At 40.8% G+C, this 26,519-nt stretch overlaps 1 protein-coding gene across 4 annotated transcripts in view; it reads right to left on the bottom strand.

The window, feature by feature from the left end:
• Positions 1 to 26,243, bottom strand: part of ASMTL (acetylserotonin O-methyltransferase like) — a 57,641-nt gene extending 31,398 nt beyond the window's left edge. For 2 of the 4 annotated variants that reach the window (XM_039527904.1, XM_039527900.1), the window contains exons 1-6: positions 21,395 to 21,548; positions 19,077 to 19,208; positions 16,943 to 16,990; positions 16,142 to 16,206; positions 13,057 to 13,118; positions 8,699 to 8,807 (exon numbers count right to left, since the gene is read on the bottom strand). In XM_039527904.1, coding sequence (XP_039383838.1) covers positions 8,699 to 8,807; positions 13,057 to 13,118; positions 16,142 to 16,206; positions 16,943 to 16,990; positions 19,077 to 19,208; positions 21,395 to 21,487 — 509 coding nt within the window. In that variant the 5' untranslated portion in view covers positions 21,488 to 21,548. Of the gene's footprint in view, positions 1 to 8,698; positions 8,808 to 8,896; positions 8,957 to 13,056; positions 13,119 to 16,141; positions 16,207 to 16,942; positions 16,991 to 19,076; positions 19,209 to 21,394; positions 21,549 to 26,155 lie in introns of those variants that run through there. The other 2 variants (XM_039527914.1, XM_039527922.1) reach the window with 2 other exon arrangements.
• Between the last annotated feature and the right edge of the window lie 276 nt (positions 26,244 to 26,519).

Consider the following 26,519-nt stretch of genomic DNA (forward strand, 5'->3'; position numbering starts at 1 on the left):
GCGGGGGGAAAAATACAGACATTTAGTTAAGACAATGGTTAAGAGTGAATGTGGGGATGGAGGAAAGGAGTAACCACTTAGTACTGATTGTAGATCCAGGTGTATAAACATGTTTTAGAAGAATGGAAATGGCAGAACTTTGCCTTGATTGAACTAGTGTGTTAAAGCTAGAGATGGATTAAACTAATTTTCTTTTTTTTAAAACAGTCCTGGTTCAACACTGCAGCTTTGGAATCACAACAATAACGTTTGCTCTTTCACTACATAACACTAGACAACTGAGTTCAAATGAGAAAGCCATCATTACCCACTAGTCCATATTCAACCCTGGTGAAATCAATGAGATCCTGGTCCAAGACTTTTTAGTAAGCGGACTAACACTCCAGTAGTGTAATGTCATTCTGACTTTCACTGAGGTGACATGCATGAGCTACGTTGTGGCCAGCCACAGCAAGCACATTATTTTGCTAAGGAAGATCTGATAAAAAGTGAGCACTGGACTTCAGGGGAGAACCCCTTTCTAGCATTTTACTTCAGTCCTTTCCCACTGCAAGAGGTGCTGTCAGACTTTCAACTACCAAGGTTTACCCTGGGCATAAATTCACTGTGATCAACAACACATGCAGAAGTGCTTTTACCCTAGTGCCTCACCATCTGCCTGTACGTAACTGCACACAATGCCACATATTACTACCTAGCCACAGTTTCTATTTGTAGAGTGAAAAGTTATATACACTGACATGAATGAAAATTCCCTCCCATTGGTTTCCTAATAATTCCTCCAGCGCTAAACTTCAAGGAATTGGTAAATATTTACACTTTACACACACTTTCACAATGGCTTTTTTTTAAGCTCTAGCAGTGAACTACCACCTTGTTGACATTTCAGACTAGATGAATTTACTGATATGTGGCGATCACAGACCTTTTTCTAAAGCAGTCTTTTAGGGTTATCAGTTATGCAAGAGCAGCAGACTACATCAATTCACCTACATTGGATCTTGCAATTAATAAGAATGCCCTTGAGGACCTTGACTTTTTAACCACTGTTAAACATTCTCTTTTTTAAAAAAAAATGCAACTCACTAATGTCAGCGTTGTACCAAAAAACATGCTTCACTGACTGCCCTTGGATGTGATTCCTCCTGAGGTCAAGGGGAAGCCATGTGCACATCCAATACGTTCTACAAGCAATGAAAAGGGATGCAGTATCCATATTTCAGGAGAATACTTCTAAAGGTGGGGGCTCAAAAATTACAGCACACGGGAATGCTCCCTTTTCATCTGTTAAACAACCTAGAAATCATGTCCCAAAAATTGTATTTATGAGTGATACTTCAACTGTGTAACAATGGGTAAATGGGCAGGATAATCTCTACTATGTTAGCTACTGTGAAAGGCCATACTGGACTGGAGCCAAATGGCTAACACAGCTTTGACAGGTACAAAGAGGCAGCAGGGCAACTGTCTTTTCATACAGAGATCAGATCCAACTCCAGAAACTTGATGGGTTAAGCCAGGTTCCAAATTAACTCTGGGTGCAAGGTTGACTTCAATAAAACTGTGCCTGCTTATGCAAGCTGTAACTTTGGCCTTTATTCGTTGAGAGCCTGGGGCTGAAACCCACAGGTTGTCCATGTGCCTATCTCTGCTATGGATTATAATTAAGCACAGGGTTTGAAAAATCCGCTCTCCTACGCTCCGGTGGTAGGTAGGAAGCTTTTCTTGGCAAGTGTGATGCTAGGACGAGAAAGTGCCATGGGTGCAGACTAAGCTTTCATTTAAGGAGTTAAATATCTAGCCCTGGTGGTTGCAATGATAACTTTACAAATATGAACCAAGCAGTGCTGTCCTCCTAGATAGGCAGGTGCAGAGACTGACAGTTTGCAATGGCTTTTTCTGGCTTTAGCATTGAACTATTTCTTATAAAGTTTGCTCATGATACCAAGCTGGGAGGGGTTGCAAGTGCATTGAAGGACAGGATTAGAATTCAAAATGATCTTGACAAACTGGAGAAATGGTCTGAAATAAATAGGATGAAATTCAATAAGGACAAAGGCAAAGTGTTACAATTAGGAAGGAACAATCAGTTGCACACATACAAAAATGGGAAAGGACTCCCTAGGAAGGAGTACCGCGGAAAGGTTCTGGGGGTGGTAATAATGGATCACAAACTAAATATAAGTCAACATGTACCACTTTTGCAAAAAAAGTGAACATCATTCTGGGATGTAGTACCAGAAGTGTTGTAAGCAAGACATGAGAAGTAATTCTTCTATTCTACTCAGAACTGATAAGGCCTCAACTGGAGTACTGTGTCCAGTTCTGGGCACCACACTTCAGGAAAAACGTGAACAAATTGGAGCAAGTCCAGAGGAGAGCACCAAAAATGATAAAAAGTCTAAAACATATCATCTATGAGGAAAGATGGAAGAAACTGGGTTTGTTTAGTCTCGAGAAGAGAAGATTGGGGGGGCAGGGGACATGATAACAGTCTTCAAGTAAATAAAAGGTTGTTATAAAGAGGTGGGTGATAAATTGATCTCTTTAACCAGTGAGGGCATGACAAGAAGCAATGTGCTTAAATTGCAGCAAGAGAGATTTAGGTTGGACATCAAGAAAAACTTCCTCCCTGTAAAGATAGATAAGCACTGGAACAAATTACCTAGGCAAGTTGTCATTGGAGGTTTTTAAGAATAATTGCTGCTACTGAAAGCCCTGTGGAGGGCAATGAAATTAACAGAAATCACATTCATATTAATTTGCTGCTGCTTGGGAATTAAGAGCAGAAGCAGAGAAAGGCACTAGAGCAGTGGTTCCCAAACTTTAACAACCTGTGAACCCCTTTCACTAAAATGTCAAGTCTTGCGAATCCCCTCCTAAAAATGAGAATTTCCAGGGATTTTTTCCTTTACCTGAGTATAAATTATAAAAGCAGTGATCTTGAAAATATAAAATTTGTTTTTATGACATGATTACACACTATTTATTATTAATTATTATTATTATTAACTAATCAGTATTTTTATTACATTATGAAAACGGCAACACTATTCCAAGATCTCACTTTCATAGCTTGTATCACTTTGAATAAGCCTGTTATAAGACAAGGCTCCTATGTTTCATCAAAGAGTATCAGATGTGAAACGGCATGAAGGTTTTTAAGAAATCAACTCAAAAAGAGTTCCTCCTACACAAGCATTCAGGTCTTGAGCAGTCCAGGCAAACAACGCACGTTACAACAAAGCTTAAACTTGTTCTTCATAATATTTTAAAAAAAATACTAGCTGCCTATTTAGTTTAAAAAACAGCAAAAAATATCCACTTCCCTTTCCATTTCTTATAAGGAGTCTTGAAAGTTAAATCACCTCAGTGTGATAGATAGGCTTGCTTTGATCTACTTAGCTCTTGGAAGTCCAGGGACTCCAGGCTGCTGACCCTGTGCTGCCTGGAGTCCCTAGGGACAACTCTGTCCGCCATTAGGGATTTCCCCCCGCCCCCCGAGACTCCCCTGTAACATTTCACAAACCCCCAGGGGTTCACAAACCCCAGTTTGGGAACCACTGCACTAGAGCTATTCACTATCACTAGAGAAGAGATTCCAAATTTGAAGCTGGAGCAAGGGAGTAGCAGATAGGACCCCCTATGTAATGTCACAGAAGCCAGAAGGTATAGAATAGCTGAGGCCCAGCCCTTCCCACCCCCAAAACTATTTGGACAGCTGGGGGGAAGGAGATAGTAAAGACACTCACAGCAGCTAGGAAGCTCCAGGGTGGGAAGGAGAGCAGGGGGGGAACCACAGAGGGAGAGAACAGCGTTTTATTTTCTCCCCACCAGCAGCCAAAAGATTGGGAGGCTTCCTATTTGTCTGACACCCACTACCTAGAGAGTGATATGAAAGAGTCCCTGTGCAGAATCCAGGGACAGCCCCAGAAGCCATTTCAGCACCCTTTCCAGAAGTTTGGGAGAGAAGCTGGATTCATCACAAATATGCTGCCCCAGAACAGAGCTTTCCACATCATTTTTTATATCTGCTTCATGCTTGTAGATTTAGACCCTGGCTCAGAGAGGTCTAGTAAATATCAGAAGCACCGATTATGCCAATCTTTGTATTACAGTGTTGTTGGTTATTTTTTTGTCCACTATGTCACCAGCAACTTGATGCAATCCTCAATAATACAGATGTTGCTTAGCTTTTTGGTATTCTGTGTAATGACCAAGTTGGCCACGACATCATGAAGCTGGACCCTCACAAGAAAAAGCTTCTTAGTTGGAGCATAAGTAATGTCCGAACAAGTTCTTCAGTAAAGGACTGCTTTAGCCTATATAAATAGAGACAGGAAAAGATGGATGAAAGAAAGACTTCCTCCTCCCAGGGCATCCGTTGGTTTGCATGTAATTTGTAGGTTGGTATCCTCAATTGCTCCCACACAAACCCAGAGCAGATGCTTCCCCTCCTCTCAGGTATACAGTTTTCAGTCTGATCTGTCTCAGACAGGGGCAGAATAGATTATGTGAACTTTTGACCCCCAGAAGCCCACCTGGATCTCTCGCTGTGAATTAACAAATGCCTGGTAGCAGAAATAACAGCTAAGATGTGCTTTCCAAATCCTCCCAAGAGCAGCTCTGCTGCATCTGTGCTTCAGCAATGCTCTCTCACTCTTCCAGAGGCCATAGTCACAACACCTGGACTTCTCATTCTAAGCCTTAAATTCTATCTAAAAATCCCAATAGTTTGTCCCTCAAGTCTCATCTTTCTCATCAGCTGCATACTCAAGGGAGATTAGTTCACTAAATCAGAGTTCCCAAAAGCATACTGGGAATTTCTCTGCTAATCTGCACTCTAAAAAAAAATGTATTGTTTTCCCCAAACAGCCCAAGTGATCCCCTTATTCTTTGTAACAAACTGCTCCTGGCCCAGATTTAATTATTCCTGTTTGGGTCAAATTCACTTTGGTTCCTTTTATCCCACTAAATGTGATTATATTATTAATTATTAGCCAAAAGCAAGGCCAACGTAACACGAAGGTTGAGGTTTTAAACATACAAGACAGGAAATTAAGAGTTATAGAGCCAAATCTTCAGATCTATGCTTATTGCATCACTCTAGAGGACTGGGACAAATCTAGCTCAAAATCACCTTTGCACTCTCCCAATCTCAGGGTCAGCTGGAGGCCAGCTCAGCTCCTACCACAAGCTCTGAGGCTGCACTAACTTACTTATGCTAAAAGTAACAACCCCTGAGGGCACTCTGGAAACTTACCCTTTTACCTTCATCACAGCTCCCGTGCTAGCAGAGGGCTGGAACAGACTGTGTAGACAAGTTGTATAGACTGGCTCTACACAGTTTTCTGGGCATGGTATTGTAGATATAGCTGAAGGGGGGTGGAGCAGGGACCAATGATCTGGTCCATAGCTGGGTGTAGAGTATATGTAGTATAATGGATTACAAAATCATGCAGTACTGGGCTATGTGACAGATCTGGCAATTCTTTTATAGATACATAATGTGTAAGCGCCATAGCTGCCTTAGATTTCTCACTTCCCCAGCCTTGGACTGATTAGTGCTAGTTAAATTTTATACAAACCCACCTGTCTCCATGAACACTCATGACATTCTAAGAATGCTGGCTAATTAGTGGAGGGTGGTCGGGGTGGAGGGGGAAGTGGAGGGAGAGGAACAGGGAACACGGCAAATCTAATACAACTGAATGTTAATAAAGCATTTAAGTGTCTCCTGAAATCTTCCTGAAAACCTTATTCAAGTAGGCTTGGATAAAAGGGAGGACACAGAAGGCCTGATACTGGTTGATGGACTGTAAAGACTAAGGATCTGTGCTAGGTTCAATTTTATTTAACATCTTCTCTCTCGAGGGAATGTTAACGGCATTCACAAATTAAAATGAATTTACAAACGTCAGCTGAATAAGACAAAATGACTCAGTTGATTTAGAAATATGAAAGGTTATTCTCCAAAATCAAGAAGGTTCATCTCTTATTTCCCTCCCGCTTTTTACATTCTACAAGATGCTTCATTGTGCGATATTCCATGTATCCAAAGGTGGCTGGAAAAAGTTCTCCACAGCACAGCAATGCTGCTCTTTTCTGAGCTGTCAATAAGCCTATTACATTATTTAGAAGGGTCTCAGCACCAGAAATACTTTTCAACCCCACACCACCAGAGGGTTCAGCCCAGGCTGACTTGGAGATGAAAGACTCCATTAGTCTCAAACTCTGATCCACTGCATGATTATTACCATTTATTTTAATGAGAACACCAAGCAAGCATTACCTCAATGGTACGACTTTCCCCAGAAGAATAAAAAACAAACAGATCACACTTTTGAGACAAAAAACTACCTCTAGTTAAAGTGCAATTGTTTAGGAGTATACTCCACCCATGTCAAAGTTAATGAATTACAGTTTTGGTTGATAAACACAATAGTGTTGATGCAAGGTGTTTGACTTAGTACTGCATGACAATTCGATTAAATATTTAGAATAATATAAAATGAACATGGAGCACATTAAAACAGATTAAAAGCTGGCTAGCTGACAGATGTCAAAATGTAACTGTAAATGGCGAATCGTTATCAAGTAGGTGTGTTTGTAGTAGCCTTCTACATAAATCAGTTCTTGGCCCTACACTCTTTAACATTTATATCAATGTCCTAGAAGAAAACATAAAATCATCACTCAAAGTTTGAGGATGACACAAAAATTGGGGGAGTGGTAAACAACAAAAAGGACAGAGTGATCTGGATCATTTGGTAAGCTGAGCACAAGCAAATAACATGCATTTTCAATATGGTTAAATGTAAATGTATACATCTAGGAACAAAGAATGCAGGCCATGCTAACAGGGTGGGGGACTCTATGCTGAGAAGCCATAACACTGGAAAAGATTTGGAGGTTGTGGTGAATAATCAGCTGCCAAAAGGACTAAAACAATCCTGAGATAGATCAACATGAATCTCAAGTAGGAGCAGGGAGGTTATACTATTTGGCATTAGTGTAACAATTACTGGAATACTGTTTTCAGATTTGGTGTCCTCAATTCAAGAAGGATGTTGATAAATTAGAGAGGGTTCAGAGAAGAGGCATGAGAATTATTAAAGGAGTGGAAAACATGCCTTATAGTGATAGACTCAAGGAGCTCAATTTATTCAGCTTAACAAAGAGAAGAAGATTAAGAGGTGACTTGATTACAGTCTTTAAGTACCTGGATGGGGAATAAATATTTGATAATAGACTCTTCAGTCTAACACAAGAAGGTAAAACATGAGCTATGGTCTGGAAGTTGAAGCTAAACAAGTTCAGACCGGAAATAAAACGCATGTTTTTAACAGTGAGGGTAATCAACCACTGGAACAACTTACTAAGGGTTGTGGGTAGATTCTCCATCACTGGCCATTTTAAAATCAAGATTGGATGTTTTTCTAGAAGATCTGCTCTAGGAATTATTTTGGGGAAGTTCTATGGCCTATGTTACACAGGAGGTCAGACTGGATAATCATAGATTCCAAGGCCAGAATGGACCACTGTGAGTCATGACGAGTACAAATCCATACAACAGAAAAACGTGCATCTTTCTCTGTAGCAATACAAACCTTCTACTGTATTTTTTTTTTAAATTAGGTTTACAGTCTACTGGGTTTTTTTATTACCTACCCCTGCCAAGTAGCACTGGCTAGAATCAAACTAATGTGGGAATACAGTCTGTCAATTTCCCCATGTAATTTGCACACCATACCCCTTCCCTACAGTAACCCTGCTAATCCCAGACCTGCCTTCCACTGAAAGCAGTGCAGCCACTTCTGTACTGATTCTTTATGTGTTTGCAGAGTTTTCCATAGAGATGAGAAGCTCTAACATTACAGTCCCTTCAGCTGCCGCTGCCCCATTATTGGTTTACAGGTAGAAGTCGTAGCTGTTAAAGACTCATCTCATAGATAAATCTAAGCAAAGACTCCTTCCAGCTCTCTGGATATCTTGATTAAGCTGTTAGTTCAACATGGACATTTATTAGTGCTGATTAACACATAACAAATGCAAGACAGAATGTGTTTTCTCCGCTTTGTAGAAGTTCTGCTGTAGGTAGTACACTCGTACCTGGGACATGCAATGATAACTGGCTCTAGATCCTCACTACTGTGAGCTGCTGCATGTCCTAAACACCAGTGGACTTCAGGAGGAGTTGAAAGTGCCTCACAGAATGCAGGATACAGTTCACTGTAAGTGTAAGGATAAGCTAAGGCTCTTCCAACTTTCCATACTATATACATATAGGGCCTAATTCTTTTCACACTAACAATCTGTTTAATTGCTTACTGAAGTCAGTAGATGGGTTCCAATTATCTTCATTGGATCAGGCAATAATTAAACTAAAATTGGGCCTGAAACAGAATACTGAACAATTCCATTGGGTCATCCATTGCCTGAGCTTTCAAATTAAGAAGCTATTGGAAAAAAAAGACTGCTAGCAGTTTTAAAAAGATTGGGTTCAGAGTTCCACCCTGGGAATTCAAATGCTAGTCAATGTTGTGAATGCAACATTAACTTCCTTTTTGCTTCACGCAGCACATCAATGACTGCATATACACATGGCCAGTTTCCCCCAAGGACACGGCATACTGCTTGCTTCGTATTTGAGGTCAACAATGTCTTAAGGCCTATACTCAAGTTAGAACCTACTTACATTGGTTCTCCACTGTGAATATATTCCCATAAAAGCTCCTCAGACAGTTCAGCAAATTTAACTTTTGTCTCTTCATAGAAATCAGTGACTTCAGTCTCCAGACGATTATCTACAATAAAAAATCCTACTGTAAACAAAAAATTGTAACATGAAAGTAATGAGACTAAAGGATAAAATAAATCTTGATAAATGGTTTACCTTTTGAATACTCTGAACTGACATTGTTCATCCAAGAAATGTATAGACAGACAGACTTTTGATTCTATTTTAGGATTTAAAAGAGATTTACTGTATTTAAAAGAGATGCTTTTAAGGTTAGTGGGCTCAAAAATCTGACCTACTTCCTTGCCTCCCTCATTCATGGCCTTTGTCAGTGAAAGGTCCAGATTCCTGTATAGATATATGCTACTCCTGGGGGGGGATTCTGTGTCACTGTGCTTGCGCAGAATTCATGGACCTTGCAGATTTCTTTGCTTCCCTGCAGAAAAAGGACTTCTGATGGGGAAGCAAAGGGAAGTCGCAAGAGAGGTCATGCACACCCCAGCAATGCAGGCAGATTGGTTTGGGCACCCAGAGCAGCTGGTGGACACATACTTCACCACTGGGGAGGTGGAAGGGGGCTGGGCAGTCGTGCATAAGAGAGAGACACTCTGTCCCTCTCGCTCGCTATTGCAGCACGCTCGGCATGGAGGGGCAGGGCTTTGGGGTGTTTCTGAAGAGGTAGGCATGGGGCAGGCTCTGTTCCCTCAGGCAGAGCAGAATGCAGCAGCCTGTCTGCTTAGTGAATTGTTCCCATTGTTCTTAGGGAATTCCCCCAGGAGTATAAAACAGGTGTAAACATTTTAAGGCTCCTTTACATTGCCAGAGTGGTATAAAGGAGCCGTATTGTAAAGGACAGTGTGGTGCTTTAGTGATTAGAACTGGTCTAAATGTTTGGACTGAAAAAGTTTCCTATCAAAATGTGCTCCATGAACTGTTTGCTACTGACCTCTGGAGATGGTCAGTAGCCAATATAAATTGTGAGTTTGAGTCCCCAGCCCTCACTTCCTCTTCAGTTGCCTATGATGCAACACTGAGCATATGGCTGCATATATTTGATGACTAATAACTAGAAGTAAACGGTCAATACAGCTACATTACTATTAGACAAAGGGGGCTTGGCGATTTCCTCCAATGCTCCCCATTCCCATTCTCCATCCACTGTATTGCAGTTTAAATAAATTAGCAAAATAATTGAAACCAGCTTGATTATATTGTGTTATTCTGACAAAAAATATGCATAATTTTAAAATATTGTGCGCAGAATTTTTTATTTGTTTGGTGCAGAATTCCCCCAGGAGTAAGCAACAAAAGGGCTTACTGCCAAGTTCAGTGGAATATCTATTCAAGAAACCCAAAGTGAGTAAAACCCCACATTATCTAATTCTGCAGAGTCACAGCGTGTAACTACTTACCCAGGTGGAGCGGGAGAAAGAGATCATAGTAGGACAAAATTTGGAGAGGAGGATCTTATTCCTCCTTTATAGAATGCTCCCAGAATTAATTCTGTCATTGTAGGACTACTGGTTGATTGCCTGCACTGGCAAGAAATCTGCCTAGCTCAAAATCAGATTCAGTGGACATGCAATCAAAAACAGAGTAAAAGAAATGTAGTAGTCACTCCGCTAACATTGTGAATGCCATTATACCTAGCAATGTGTCACAGCATAAAACTGCAGCAGTGCATATAAGCACATACAATAGCTGCAAGCAGCAGTCTCTTTCATCCAACAATCCCTTTTATCCTATCATTTCCTCTGCAGCAGTAAAGAGTAGTGCAGAGTTGTAATACCCCTTTTAAGCTGACACAAGCACTTTTGGTTTTTTTAGCTGGAAGCTGGTTGTGAGCAACCTGCAATGCAGAGTTGTGCAGCACTAGGGGCGGATTTTGCTGCATGGAAAAATGCCTTTGAGTGCTGGAATTAGAGCCCATGTGGGTTGCGCTAAGGGATTTGAAGCATACTGCCCCACATACATATACTGGTAACAAACGATGCCCTAATTAATGATAGAGCATTAAGTTTCCATCCTTGTTCCCTACCAAACTAAGAGCAATATTCTCCTCTTATCTGCACTGCAGATCCCTAGTTAATATTCTGACAGAAGTGGAAGTTTCTTGGCAGAATACGCCAGAGAACTGCAGTATGGATCAGAGATAAGAGTTTTATCCAAATACTACAGCGTGAGTGATGGAAAACATTAACATTTCTCATAAAGCAACTTAATGATTTCATAAATGGTTACAAACAGTGAGTAAAAACAATTATGCATAAGTTATTGAACATAAATTGACAATGTCCTTTCAGGATGACAGTATGGTCATTCAGTAAGATGCTTGGTAACAGGCTTTTTAATGGGCTGCTAACTGATAAATGGTGTGCTCCACAAGCTTCTCTCTGATTGCAATATTCTGGGGAATATTTTTATTCATCAAATTCTGCTTTAGCTTAAGTGCATATACTCAAACAAAATGGAATCTGCTGTCATACTGTCAATAGTACTGGATCACTAATTATATATATATATTATATATAGGCTCTTCTTTTTTTTTAAGCAAAAAAAAGAGAAGAAGAAAGTAAGAGTATATATATATATATATATATATATATATATATATATATATATACACACATACATACATACATACACACACACACACATACAGTCCTACAAACAAAACACTATGCTGCACATAAAGAATGATGAGAGAATGGATGCCAGATGTTAGTTGGATCACATAATGCATTACTGAAGGGCACTCAGATATTATGGTGTTGAGTGGTATAAGAGCCTATTAAGAATAGAATAGGCACTTAATTGAACTCAGCAAGGCTACTGAAAGAGCCTGATCCAGTACCCACTGAAATCAGTGAGAGTATCTCCCTGCTCACTTCAGCAGACGTTGGATCAGGCCCAGAGTAAACATGAGAGGTGGCAGAATCTGATCCATAGTCATTTTCCACTAATCTGAATATATATATTTTAAATTACTGTTTATCTAAACCCTTTGAAAACCACTTGACAACTTTTTTTACAGTAGTTTCTCCCACCACTGCATTTTTTTTTAATATGGGCACTGGGCTGCTGATACAACTGGTTTATTTTTTAAAGGTAAAAGCATTTATTCTGAAAAAAGCTTTTCAGGGAATTGTATGGCAATTGCAAACAGAGAAAGAGGGGCAAGAGGTTTGGACAAATTTCAGAAAACTGATACTTCTGGGAGTTTCCTGAGTGAAATCCTGGCTTGACTGAACTCAATGGGAGCTTTGCCATCAAGTTCAAGGGTGCCAGGATTTTACCCCATGTCTGGAATGATGGTAATACTATAATATTTACTATAATATTTATTATTGCTGTTATACTGCCTAGGAGTCCTCGTCATGAACCAGGATGCTATTGTGCTAGGTGCTGTACAGACATAGAACAAAGACCGTTCCTGCAACCTTACAATCTAAGTATAAGATACAAGACAACAGATGGATATAGACAGACCAATGGGAGAGTACAAGGAAACAATGAGACCCTGTTAGTCGTCATAATTTGATGGAAAAATCTCTTACTGATCAGAAATCCACTAATCTGAATGAATTATTTATGAAACAAAATATGGTGCAGGTCAATCTCAAACCCAGGACTGCAGTTAAAAGGTAATGTACAAACCATTATTTCACTTACCACCCAACAGGATTTTTTAGAACTGCTACTAATAATGAAAAGTAATTTTCTAGAAATCCATTCTCTTTACAACCTAGATATTAAGAAACTAAGTAGGACCCATACATGTGATAATCTTCACCATACTTGAACAACAGTCCCTTCATTCTCACCAGAATAAAGCCCAGCAAGAAAAAGGACTATGGATCAGATTCTGCCACCTCTCATGTTTACTCTGGGCCTGATCCAACGTCCGCTGAAGTGAGCGGGGAGATACTCTCACTGATTTCAGTGGGTACTGGATCAGGCTCTTTCAGTAGCCCTGCTGAGTTCAATTAAGTGCCTATTCTATTCTTAATAGGCTCTTATACCACTCAACACCATAATATCTGAGTGCCCTTCAGTAATGCATTATGTGATCCAACTAACATCTGGCATCCATTCTCTCATCATCCTTTATGTGCAGCATAGTGTTTTGTTTGTAGGACTGTTTGCTCATTTTATTTAATTACAGATAATCCACTCCTCAGTATGGGAAAGGGTGGCAGAATCAGATGTTGTATGAAAGGGTTCCATCTTCACAATTAGAGTAGAATTCGATAACATATGTCTGTAAGAACATACGACTTTACCACATAGGTATCTGCACACTTCTCTGCAATTACCTTTACTGCTACAGTGAACAATGGCCACTCCCGTAAAGACACTGTGCTCCTTCCCACTCAACCTATGAGGGAAAAATGAAGAATCACTATGAGTTTTATGAAGTACGTTCTTCACTAATGCATCACTGCATTACTATTTCACAGGTTTACAGAGTGTTCCACAAATAAGCCAACGGACACCACAGAAAAATACCAGCTCTGGTTCATATCCTTACACACAGGACATTGGGTTTTGTTTTTTCTTTCACAAAGGTGAAGAGCTAAAACACAAAATGGTGCAGAAGGATTGGTACAGTAATTGGAATCTTTCAATGCTTAGTGTCCCCAAAACATTAACACCTGCTGGCTGTTCAGTGGCCTAAAATATGTTCATTTATACTGAGGTAAAATTAGGATTTTTGTTTTGTTTTATTATTTTACTATACCAGAGGAGAAGTGTCAATCTCATGGGCAAAACAAGATCATCACCATCATAAATGGCATTCTGATAGACAGCTTCAGCAAAAAGAAAATCCATGAAGGGCTAGGTTATACAACCTTTCCTCATGCTGAATGGGAATACTGGTACCTTGCTACACCAGTATTCCCATTCATTTCAACCGGGCTATTGATGGAGCAAAGTACCACTCAGCTCTACTGAGAGTGGCAGAATCAGGCTGCAAAGGAACAAGGAGAATGAACTGTCCCTTGCACCTGCCTAGGGATGATGCTTTCAAAGAATGGCTCAGAAATATCAGCAGGGAAGTGCAGAAAGCTTGAACTGATATTGTTTATTTTGTCATGAAAAGGACTTTACTTTCCTGAGTAGTTAACTACCCTCTTTGCACGGAACATTGAACATTTTTTTTTTAAAAAGTGAGAGAGAGCGCGAAAATTGTACAGTTCATAGATGTGTAAGCAGAACCAATGTAAACTGAGGCAAGACAGCTTAACTTCTTAGGCAGTCTGATTATGAAATAGTATCCTAACGCTGAATTGTGATACCCTTAACTCATATCAGATAGTACCTCCCACCCTAGTTAGTCCCATTGAAGTAAACTACTTGTGAAGCATGAAACTACTCAATATAAATCGTCCATTCTGGCCCCTTGAAAGTTTGTGTAGCTGATTATGATAATTAACACACAGATAAGAGACAAGAATTTACACTGCTAGCACCGGATGCAAAATGACCCCAACAGGGATTATCCTGAAGAAAAAAAAACAAAGATTTCAAATATATTGCATATCCATGCTTGTTTTAAAAGTTTTGGGATGACTTTTTTTTTTAGTAATGTAGCTCACAAGATTGTGGATCAGAATTAATATAAACTAACATCTTTGTAAGTTTAGTGCAAAAGTGACTATTTTCTGGGAGCCACCAAACATGGTATAATTTCAAGCAAAATTATGTACTAAATCAGAAGACCCTTTCCAGTCTTTCATGAGTTTGGTGGGATATGTTTGGTCTCCTGATAATATCACATTCTGCCCTTACTCACTTGCTCTGAACAACCATTACTTTTTATGTCTCCATCAAATGGAGAAACCTAATTCAACAGCACAAAATCTAAATTAGAGCCACAAAGCAAAGTTCCCAGAAAGCCATATGCCATGTGTTCCGTCCAGTGAATTTTTCCTAAATTAGTCTGTCTCTTTCATCAGCTCATATTCAATAAGTCATGTCACTGGCAGTTTGCTACACAATAGAAGTATGATCAGCAGACTTTTCACATATCATTCTTTAACAAAGACACCATTTTATTCTAAAAATGGTAGAATGGCAGCCTTGAGAAAATGTGACCGTGTAACCTCCTACTTACTAGTCCCACCTGAATAACCCAGAGCTGCACTCCTCCCACACATGACTACTGTAGGCAAGTATTTCTTAGTTTATGAATTTTTACTATGTACTTATCATCTTGGATATTTGTCTTACACTAAAAGCTTACTTCTCACAAAACTGGCACAAACACATTCACTTTGATGACTTTTTTTTTTTTTTACGGTTACTTAAATGTTTATTGCCATGATCTAGGAACTGCAAACCTTTAAGGGGAAAAAAGGTAGGTAACTGAGTTGCCTCTGGAAGGCAAACATGGTTTCTTCAGACTGAGATACAATCTGATTTCTCCTTCAGGCCTCAGGACAGGATAACAGCCTAACAGCATTAGAGCTTTAAGAGATGGAGTGACAATCAATTCAAGTGTGCTAGCCTGGTAACAGGCTACAGTATTGTGTAATTGGTGCTTATTAAAAGTGATGAGCTGCAGAAAGAAATAATTGCATTAATGAAATAGCTCACATATGGTAAGCAACAGAATGAGTCTGAAACATGGGGAAGAGGGCATCATTAAGCTCAAATGGTTGAACTACATTCAAAGGAGAGAAATAGAAGCCTGAGATGACTTAAGGACCTCAATGTATGACAGGGGAATAAGATAGGACAGTAAAAAAAAAAAAAAAAAGGCAAAAATTTTGCTCTTGGTTACACCAATGTAAATTCAGTGTACTTCCATCAAAAAATTTTTTTGCTACTGTAAAGGAGAGCACAATGTGGCTCCAAATAAAGGAATTCCTGATTAGTTTTCTCCTAGTACACACATCATGCAAACCACACCTGAGGAGAGGCAAAGGACCAATACCAAATGCTTGTACTGTTAAAGAACTTTATTATTAAGGAAGTCAATAATAAAACAATTGCAATGCAAATAAAAAAGAACTTATCCTAATGATACTAATGCAACATTGTTATTGAGACTCTAGAAGGACACAAGTCAGGAAATTCAAAGCGATGGATTCTAAGCACACCATATTTCACATCCCTTGTACAGATTAGTAACTTGTAATAATATTTTATTTATTATCTTGTATTATTATACTGCCTAGGAGTCCCAGTTATGGATCAAGTCCCCACTATGCTACACACTGTACAAACACAGAACAAAAAGATGGTCCTAGCCCCACCAAGCATATATATTGTTATCTTTTATGCATCTCTGTGCATGAATGTTATAGAATTTTGCAGTGCCAGTTGCTTCAGAAAACACTGCCTGATTATAGAATTGCCTGATTAACTCATCTAATCTTATTTAAAACTACAAACCTTGACAGCATCTTATATGCATCTTGTTTATCAACCGGTTTCTCCAGAATCTGTTTTCCGACACTCTGAAATAGAAAGAAAAATACTCCGCAGTGTATCTCTAATATGCTGAAATTGAGATCAGTCACACAGACTTTTCAAACCGAGATTTCAGCCAGCCCTGCCAGCAACATCAGTCTACTGAAAAGTATAATGTTAAGTATCATATAATGATACTGATCTCCTCTGTAAAGCTTTTTGAGACCTATGGATAAAAAGCACTAGATAAGAACCTTGGAGACATGAGCACATACTATCAGTGCAAGCTTCCCCTCCACCCTGTGACTGCCAGAAGAATCTGCAGAGGTGAGTGGCTAATTCAGTGTCTATCATAATTCTCTCTTTACCCTCTTTGCTGAGACTACCAGTAAGAGTACCATTTGTGTTGGCTGTTAAAAATGTCTTAAATGGCATTGCTTAGGCAATGCACATTTCCTGATGCTCACAGCTGTCAAATAACTGAGTGCCTCTTCCAACATAGTAGAAAGCCCGATACTGATTATGGAATATGGAGTAGGTCTAAAAAAAAAAAAAAAAAAAAAAGGTAGTGGTGGAAACCCTGTCATTTTAGACATTTCAAACCAGGCTAAGTACTAGAAAATATACCATAGGGAGAATTCTGGATTGACAGGAGGATGGACTAGATGAGTAGTCAGGCCTTTTCCATCTTTAAATTTCTATGAAGTTAGACCCCAACAAGAGAGTTTTAGGCACTGGTCAGACATGATTCAAACTACTGCTAAAATACACAAATATTCTTACCACAATAGTGTCTGCTCCTATAACAATATCTGGAGTTCTAAGGTGTTTCTGGAAAGATGAGGAGACAAAAAAAAAAAAGGAAAAAACAATCAACAAAAAACCCCAGAATATCCAACTCAAGACACTGTAGCTTTACCACTTGAAAGGTATTGATCTAAATATATCTAGGAGGTAGCTGAAGTCTAAGAATCCTTAACAGAATTCAGTTACATCTGTGAAAAACCAGGGACAGCAAGGACTGTGGGCAGAAATAACTGAGGGTATGATTTTGCCTGCAGAACTTGTATTGATGATGAAGTGCACTCAGGAAAGATTAGATCCCAACTCAACTCTCCAAGCATAGGTTGAGTTTCAAGGCTGCCAGTTACAAAACAACCTTTTTTTGTAATAAGCCAAGTGTATTGGATACAGAAATCATTGAAACACATTAAACATGAGTACCACAATGCCATTGTTATAGATGTCCTTAAGTGTACTTGCATACCCCTAAACCACCTGAATTTAAAAGTATCCAGCCATTAAAAGGAGTTCTAAGGTTTGGTTTTATAGAATTCTCTCAGCCCTTTCCTTCTTCCCTCTCCCTGCTCTCAAACTGCAAACTGTTCTTGTTGTCCAGGATTTTTTGCTTGCCTACATTTCATTTGGATGATTTCAGACACTAACCCTACAGTTTATTATTTTACGATGTAATATGGCTAAGACTTACATTTATTTATTGTTCATGATGGAAGCAACTGTTGACAGAAACTTACTGCTTCTTATGGCAGCTTATTTTCATAAATAGAGAAGGCTCTAGTCTTAATATATTAAGTAAAAGTTAATACAGCAAATGAGAGTAGGAACTCTACTGGGAAACAGTGCAAGATTTGATCTCATAATAGAAAGTGAAAGCACTAACATACTGATTAGTTTTAAATGGTACACCTACATCCATATGCTACTTAACTAAATCCTGTACATAGGAAGTGCTCAAAATCTGTCTGGATGGACTAAGAAAAATAAGAAGTAGCAGGAAAATTTTTAATACTATTCCACAATTAAAGTCCACTATATTCTTGTTAAGGTTTGAAATCCACTCCCCTAATATCACACCATAGTCAGAAAAAGAAAGTGACAGAAACAGATATGAATCTGTGTAATCATTTACATAGGAGATAATTCAATATTTGCGCTGGCAGATAGTGTCATTTGGCAACTGTGTTGGTAGGGCACATTCAGTATATGTGAATCGATCTCAGAAAAGGATTAGTCTCTATTCCTCCCTTCCAGAGGAAGGTCATTAAGGAAATATTTGCAGATCAACACCAGTAGCAAACGACAGCCTATAAGGATTTTTTTTAACCTAATCAGTTGAGCTTCAGGCTTGGTTGTGGCACAGAACCAGCCTTAATTACTGTGGTGGAGCATATTAGGGCAGGAGGCAGAAGTCTAATATTATGCTGATAAATCTATTACTGGATTTCGACAACATTACTCACAAGGCCCTATTGGCTTGAATATGGGACTAGTGGAGAGGCAGACCAAATTGCTTTAGTTCATTGTTTTCAGAATGAGGTCAGAGGGCTGCGTGCTGGGCAGCTGTTTTTTTGCTTAATTTATGAAGGCTCACACTGCTCACTCCAGTCACACTTCTTATTCAAGCAATACCTGAAGCCACTCAGAGACTGCAAGGCATGATGGGTTACAGTATCATCGGCATGCCAATGACGGTCAGTTCTGTATCTCCTCATAGGACCTAAATAGAATTGCATCTCTGCTCACCAAGTGCCTGGAAATCCTGGACGAAGTCTAACTATCTCGGTCTCAATTTGTATAGTTGGCTGTTGGCAGGACTTGGCAATTATACCTCAATTTAAAGCTTCTGCCTGCTGTCACAGCTGTCTGTAATTGCGGTTTTGGCCTTTCACAAACTGAAGACATTGGAGTTCCTTTTAGCAAGTCTAGCCCATTTCAACAGGTAGTTGCCACAATAGTGACATGGGGAAAATGGGTCTGTTTGCTTAAAGGATGCAAATGCACCTGTATACTTACTACCTTTACAAGTGCACATAACAGTAATAAATAGTGAGAACAACACATACCACACAAACATACCACACAAAGATTTGACTATTGAAATAGCTGACAGACTCACTAGATGCATTCTATTTGCCACTTCAAGTGCCTTCTGCTTTGCTGTTTCTATGGCATACTCGTAAGGGGCTGCAAAAGATGACTTCTCAAGGGTCTCTTTAAACCAGGATGGAACCACCTCAAATCGGAGACCCTATAATATACAAAGGAAAGGCAATGCAGTGAGCATCATCAAGTCTTTTGGAAGGAACCCATAAAAGAAACAGATTAAGTGGATTTTGCTTTTTTTTTATTCTAAATTTTTACGTCTCATTTCCTCTACAGTGCAAATTATATTTAATCGTGTAAATAGTAAATTAGAATAGAGTGGAAGCTAATCTGAGAAATATCAGTGAAAATTATCTAGTTATTTATTTTTAAAAATTAACCTACTATAAAATGTCAATTGTCTTCAAGAGAGAAAGAAAAGGATAGATATTGGTAACAACATATAAACAAACTCTAGAACTACAAATCTATTGCAAACATAACAATCTAGGGCAAACACTGCAAACTTCACTCATCAGCAGTATACAATCAAAATTAAAAAAAAAACAAATAACCTAAATTCTGATTGTGTGCGTTTCATCTGAGAAGCAAAAACCCTGTTGTATTGAATTGTTTTGAATTTACTCTCAATATGTAAACATCTCAAGATAAAGGCAAGAAAATCTATCCATGACAAACAAAAGTTTTACACTTGGAGTACTTATAATCATTTTACTCTTGTCAGCTATGCATGTAACAACCTAACCACAAATGCATGACATCTCTCTTCTTTTGTGTTTGCTATAACACCCATCATTGTAGTATCTGTGTGCTTCCCATGTAAATTAGATCTGTGCCGTGAAGTCTTCAGTAGATATAATCTTGGCATTTACTTGTGCTGCACTGTGGATAAATCTCTGTAAGTATGAGTTTTGCTACACAACATTTAACCGAAACACAACTATCAAATTTATGCTTAAATGTAAACATTCACATGTAGCCAGAAATACACATATTAGTTTTGTCACTGCAACCTGTTTAGCTTTCTGGATTTTTTCCCCCTAATTCCTGCCTCCAAACTACAGGTTGAATCTTGTTTCACCAGTGACTTCAATGAAAACAGGATTTCACGCCGAGACACAATCTATGGTATGTTTGAAGGGGTGGGGGGAAGAAAGTGTGGCTGAGAAAAAGCATAAATCAAAAGGTTTTTGGGGATTATGTGATGTGATCTAGTGCAAACAACCTCAACTCACTTCCTCCCCCTGCAAATAAAACGCTAGCATTGTTTGTCTGTTTTTACTTCTACCCATCACTGTTAATATGAAGTATTGATCAAAATGTGTGCAACACAATTCTTTAGATGAAGTGTAAAAATAAAAAAAAATAAGTCTCATGGATACTATAACACTGTATGACTGACATTAACACTTGATGGGGTTTTCCCAAAAATTCCTGGAAGGCAGTAATGCAAAACCAATACACAGGGCCACATCTTCTACTGATATAAACTGTAAATTCACCACTTAACACCAGCTGAGAATCTGGCACAGTGTATTGTATTCTTAGGCACCCTTTTCACAGACAGCTTACAACAGTAACAAGATAAAACATTACTATTTTAGCTGCATTCCCTACCCCAAACAGCCCTCTTCCTCTGCTCTTTGTTGCATGTATTGAGACCACCCGATAGGCTGACCGAACAAGTTTCACGTCTTATCTGTGGGAATTGGCATCACCCAATGGTATGTTCCTAAGAACTTCATTTTGTTCAGCTTCCTTGCCCCAGCCACACCAGCAGGCTACTTCCCAGTTGCATAACCTGCCTCCTGCCCCAAGACTCTACTCAAGTGCCATTTATTTAAAAAATATTGTTCTTCTGGTCACATATAAACCCAGAAACACAGGTCTTCCAACTTTAAAAATGTCAAGACGGCAACAACAGGGAAGAGGGGCATAATGGCCACTAGGCAGACTGTTAAACCACTCTCCTGTTTGCCACAGAGGAGCCCAGCTGCTGCAGGGGCATTTCCAGGGAGCATGTGGGAGCTATGGCCAAGCAGGGCTGGGCATCCTTGCAAGCGCATTGGAAAGTGTATGTCTCCACCGCAATTAGACAACAGGGACCGGCCGGTGGGTGGTGCCGGCTGACTGGGGCTCGTCAATTGCTGTGGAGACTTCCAGGCTGGAGCTCCAGCACCCTCCCACCTCACGGGGTGCAGCCCCTGCCCAGCGCCAGCACCGGTGTCGAAGTGCAGGGCAGACTCTGCAATGTAGCCATACGCCGAGTGCCCTCACCCCACTATGGCCCACTAACGGCAGGGGGCCCAGGCGGCGCTGCCCCGGACTCACCACGTTGGTGAGGATCTCCTGCCGGCGGGGGGAGGCGCTGGCCAGCACCACCCTCTTGCTGACCAGCTTCCCGATCACCGGCTTCAGCACCATGGCCGCGGCGGCTGCGGGAAGGCCCGGGATCTCCCCCGCACGGCACTGAGGCTCGACGAGCGGCGCGTTTATACGGCGCAGCGAGCGGGGCGGAGCGGGGCAGTGGGACCCGCCTCCGGGCCGGGAGGGCGGGACGGGCGCGCTGCAGGGGGGAGCCGCGAGCGCTCCTGGCGGGGCCCAGGGGGAAGCTGCCCCGGCGAGCTGGGCACGTTCGAAATGGGACAGACAGACACTTATCCACACTGGGGGGGTACAAAATACTAATGCAACAAAGTAGCTGGCGGGAATGGAGAGACAGACGGCTGGAAAGTTGGATACAGGGGCGGATTTAGTCCAGGAGAGTCAGTCTTGCAGTTTTCAGCTTCCACCTGCAGTATTGGGAACCTCAAAGTGCTTAAAAATCACTATTCAGGCTCCAAAATGAAAAGCCTGGTTTAAAAATTGTGAGATTAAAAGGAGAAATACACAGGTACACTCACCTTGCATTTTCAACCTTTTCTCTGCCACCACAAGGGCTAAATTTTATTATTTAATTTTTATTATTAATTAATGCTGAGCTTCACCTGCAAACTCTTGATTCCAGCTGCTGAGGCTTTCAGAAAATTACGAGACATTTGATGAACTGGTGAGTTGGCAAGACTGCAATCTGTTCTGCAGGATGCTTTCCTTTGAATAACACTGAGGGCTGGTCTACACTACACACTTCAGGAAAATGATGTTGCTCAGCGGTCTGAAAAGGAAAGTGGCTTAACTACACTGATGGGAGAAGCTCTCCTGTCCTGTTCGCCTAGAAGCATCTTCACTAAAGTGTTATTGCAGCTTTTTAAGTGGCGACCTGCCCTGAGTCCCATGGGCTAATCAAGATACATGGCAGCAAGGAGCTAGCTTGATCCTTTAACAGTTCATTTCCTGACTTATTTCCAGTGTTTGGGTACTTTAGAAGGTGTAGAATTTTTTAACATCTTTAGATAATATCTTCATCCTTGACTCTCATGTCACATGATGCTGAATGTGAGGGTTTGCACACCCTATATATAGGGTGACCAGATCACCACACTAAAATATTAGGACACAGTGGGGTGCCATCAGCCCTGCCCACAGTCCACCCCCGCTCCTCCCAGGCTCCTCCCCCACTCTGCCCCTGGTCCTGCCACCTGCCCACTCAGCCCCCCCACTGCGCCCTGCCTCATCCCCCAGCCTGCCACTGGCTTGCTGCGTCCCTCCTCAGTCCCCCACCCACTGCTCGCCTCTTCACCCCCCCCCCAGCGTTGACTTCCCCTCTGCTGGGTGGGTACTCACCCACCCCCGCCTCTTCCTGCTCCTGCACCACCCTCACCCCGCCCCCAGTCCACCCCCTTTCCCCAAATCCCTGCCCCTGCCCCGCTTCTTCTCCACCTCCTCCCCTGAGTGTGCTGCATACCCGCTCCTCCCCACCTCCCTCCTGGAAAGCGCTAAGCGCCGCCAAACAGCTGTTAGGCAGTGGGAAGCACTGGAGGCTGCGGGGAGAAGGAAGTGAGGAGCTTGGCTGCAATTTTTCCCCATGGATGCTCCAGCCCTGGAGCACTTATGAGGTCATTACCTCCCTCCCACTTGCCTCCTTACCTGACTATCAGGACAAGTGGTGTCCCGATCGTACATTGATCAGGACATGGGACAAAGGGTTAAATATCGGGACAGTTCTGATTTTATCAGGACATCTGGTCACCCTACCTATATATTTTTTTCAAAATAAAAACCCTAAACATACATTTGCAAGAAATTTCTAGACATGGAACTGATTAATATTTTCATTATCTGGCCGTATGCCAACTCAGTTACAAATAATCATGGAAAATCATTAAAGGGTTTATGTAAGTGGAAACCAATCAAAATCACAAATGAAGACCACTTGTAGGTATGCATAAATAAATGGGAAAATACCTTTCAAAATAAGCATCAGTACAAAAGTGGTAGAATTTTCATTTGGCAACAATTATAGGAAATTCAGACAAAAGAAAATATTTCTGCAACCATAAAATGTGCAGCAATTGTTTTCCAGAAAAGAGACTGAAACATCTGTAAATGATGAAGTCCAGATATCCCAGTCCCTCGTCTGTCTTCTTATGGGCCAGATTGTGAGCTTTTCACTCCTGTTAATGAACAATTCCTCATACATTTAGTCTCACCAAAGTGAATGGAACTGTCCATGTGAGTACTTTCACAGATTTTTGAAATCAGAAAGGATTATTATGATCATCTAGTCTGACCAGTTTCTCACCATGAGTATTAATATCAGACCAAATCCTAATAAGTGTATAGCATCTACTGAACTGCTGCAACTCCCCATTGAAGTTAATAGAATTCAAATAATCAGTTCTTCTTGGGATTTGGACCATAATAATTACTGATCCAAAGTCATTATTTCACACAATACCCCATATGATTTCAGGAAATGATATTGTATTTTGGTGATGTGCTGCTCTAGAGAGCAGAGTTGTATCTGTTTATTCAAGTAAAGTAAGAAGTAATGATCAAATTGTTTAAATAGTGCTTGTATTAATCAAAAGTTTGAAAGATTTTTTTTCCTCCCTACTGCTAATCAACCTGACTCCATAGTTACTTATGGTGGTATATATGTGGCAAAGTTCAAATATCCCTATGAGAACAAGCTAAGCAATGTAAAATAAGCTAACACAGAGAGGAGAAGTAGATGAGTCTCACACTTATACTTTTGAGTTCTGAAAATTTATTATTGACAGGTAACCATTATAAACCACTCAGTTGCAGATTTTCAGAAATTAAAAGTATAAGTGTGAGATTCCAGTGAGTTGACTGAGATGAAGAACATTGACAGCAGTAGTTATTGGAAACGTGGCTGCCTACTGTGGATACTCTGGTCAAAGATTAGCTCATCCAAGGTTAGTTGTGAAACTCAACTTTTTCAAACCTACTATATTTTGAAAAAAGCAAGGTAAGAATTAGAGGTGAATGTAAAGCTCTGAACTGTAAAGGCTTTTACTGTATCGGAAGATTGGTATTCCAGTTTTAGATCTCTTCCTTTTTGCCTATGTTCTTACACGATGCTCATCATCGTGATAACTGTGAAATATCAGAGAATGTTTTAAGGGCTAAATTCTACTCTCATTTACACCTGTGTAAATTCAGAGTAACCTCAATTATTTAAATTTGGGTTTACTGGAATTACTTTATTTGTATACAGTGTCTCTGCAAATACTGAAACTCCCTTATCAGGAGAACTATGCAGTTCCACTACACAGAGATGACAGGATGCCAGGGGAGCTGCTATGGGGGCAGAGCCATAACTAGGGATTTTTGCGCCCGAGGCAAGGGACAGGAGCGGCACGTCCGGCTCTTTGGTGGCATGTTCCTCTGGGAGGGAAGGACCTGCCGCTGAATTACTGCCGCTCTTCGGCGGAAATTCGGCGGTGGATCCCTCAATCCCTTTCAGAGAGAAGGACCTACCACTGAACTTCCGCCGAAGAACAGCGGCAGGTCCTTCCCCCTGAGAGGGATTGAGGGACCCACCGCCGAATTTCCGCCGAAGAGCCGGACGTGCTACCCCTCTCCCTTGCTGACAACCGGCGGCAATTCAGCGGCAGGTCCCTCAGTCCCTCTCGGACGGAGGGACTTGCTGCCAAAGGAGAGACTTTCTGCACTCCTCACCTTCTGTGCCCGATCCCATAACCACTCAGATACTGGGCTAAGGGAAAGGGTATTTTACTAGGGCTGGCAGGAAAGGGAAAGATTGCAAATACCATGGTACAAAGATTTAAACAGTGACAGTTCAAGGTGAAAAATAGTGGTGGTTGTTTGAGTCCATGGGGGAGTCCAGTCAAGAATCAGGGCTCTTCATGCCTAGTGCCTAGGTGCCCTCTCCAGTCTAGTCTCTATTTTAGCAAATAGAAGCTTGCAGGTTTCCAAGCCAGGCTCACTAAGTATGTGTGTCTCTCAGGAGGCCCCTCTGCACTGTCTCCTGCCTAGTTGCTGCAGTTGATCACATGTGTGACAGTATCACGTGTATATATAGAAATGCGGTAATAGATGGGTGCCTAAAGTTAGTACATTTGAAAGTCATGCCACATTTAGGGGAGAAGCCCCTGAGAGGAAGGATGGTCCAGTAGTTAGGGTGTTAACCTTGGACTCTGCTACAGACTTCCTGTATGATCTTGGACTTAGTCTCTCTCTGTGGACTTAGTCTCTGTGTGTGTGTGAATTCTCTATCTGTACCATGAACACAATACCACTTCCCTTCAGTAGAGACTGTGAAATGCTTAGATACTTTGGTAATGAGAGCCATAGATAGGTACCGAAATATGGATTTAGGGCCTAGCTCCTCAAAGGCATTTAGGTGCCTAATTCCCATTGAGACCAATGAGAGTTAGGTGCTTAAATAGCTTTAAGGGTATGGATGTGAGAACCTAACTTTAGGCACCCACATTTGAAATTTTTTGACCTAAGGTAAGTTTCAAAAACAGGGTTCAGAATCCCATACTACAAAGGATGGGCCCATCATTCCTTTTATAGCCTACAATCTGTTTCCCAAACAGTCAAGGAAATCATTGCGTATGAGCTTACAGCCTGAAGAGTTGTAGGCCCTTTCTTCTTGGATTTCCCTGCTCAGAATAGTACTCCCAAAAGAGTCTGGGTGAATAGTGCTTAATCTCTTACCTTTCTTATCCCAAAGGTGACTCTCTGTGAATGATCTGATACAGTCTTCTCTCAAGTCATTTAACCATGCAGCTGAACTGCTGAGGTTCTGCATCAGAATAGATCTGTTTGCAAAAGGTAATATAGTCAGCCTCTTTTAAGGATCTTTTAAGCATTGGGTTTGCCTTTGAAGGCAAATTTTATTTTGACAGGGCCATGGGCATTGGCTGTTCAGTCTCCTTTACAGCAATAATTTGGGGAATCTATGTACAACTTCTGAATTCTGTTTGACATTGGGGGGGCTCTTTATGTGTATCTGTGTCAGTCTGCAGACTCCATTTTGAATGAGGAGTTTGCTGCCTTCTCTGTTATTCTTTTACCTCCA

This window comes from Mauremys reevesii, linkage group 1, assembly GCF_016161935.1.
Source record: "Mauremys reevesii isolate NIE-2019 linkage group 1, ASM1616193v1, whole genome shotgun sequence".
Lineage (NCBI taxonomy): Eukaryota > Metazoa > Chordata > Testudines > Geoemydidae > Mauremys > Mauremys reevesii.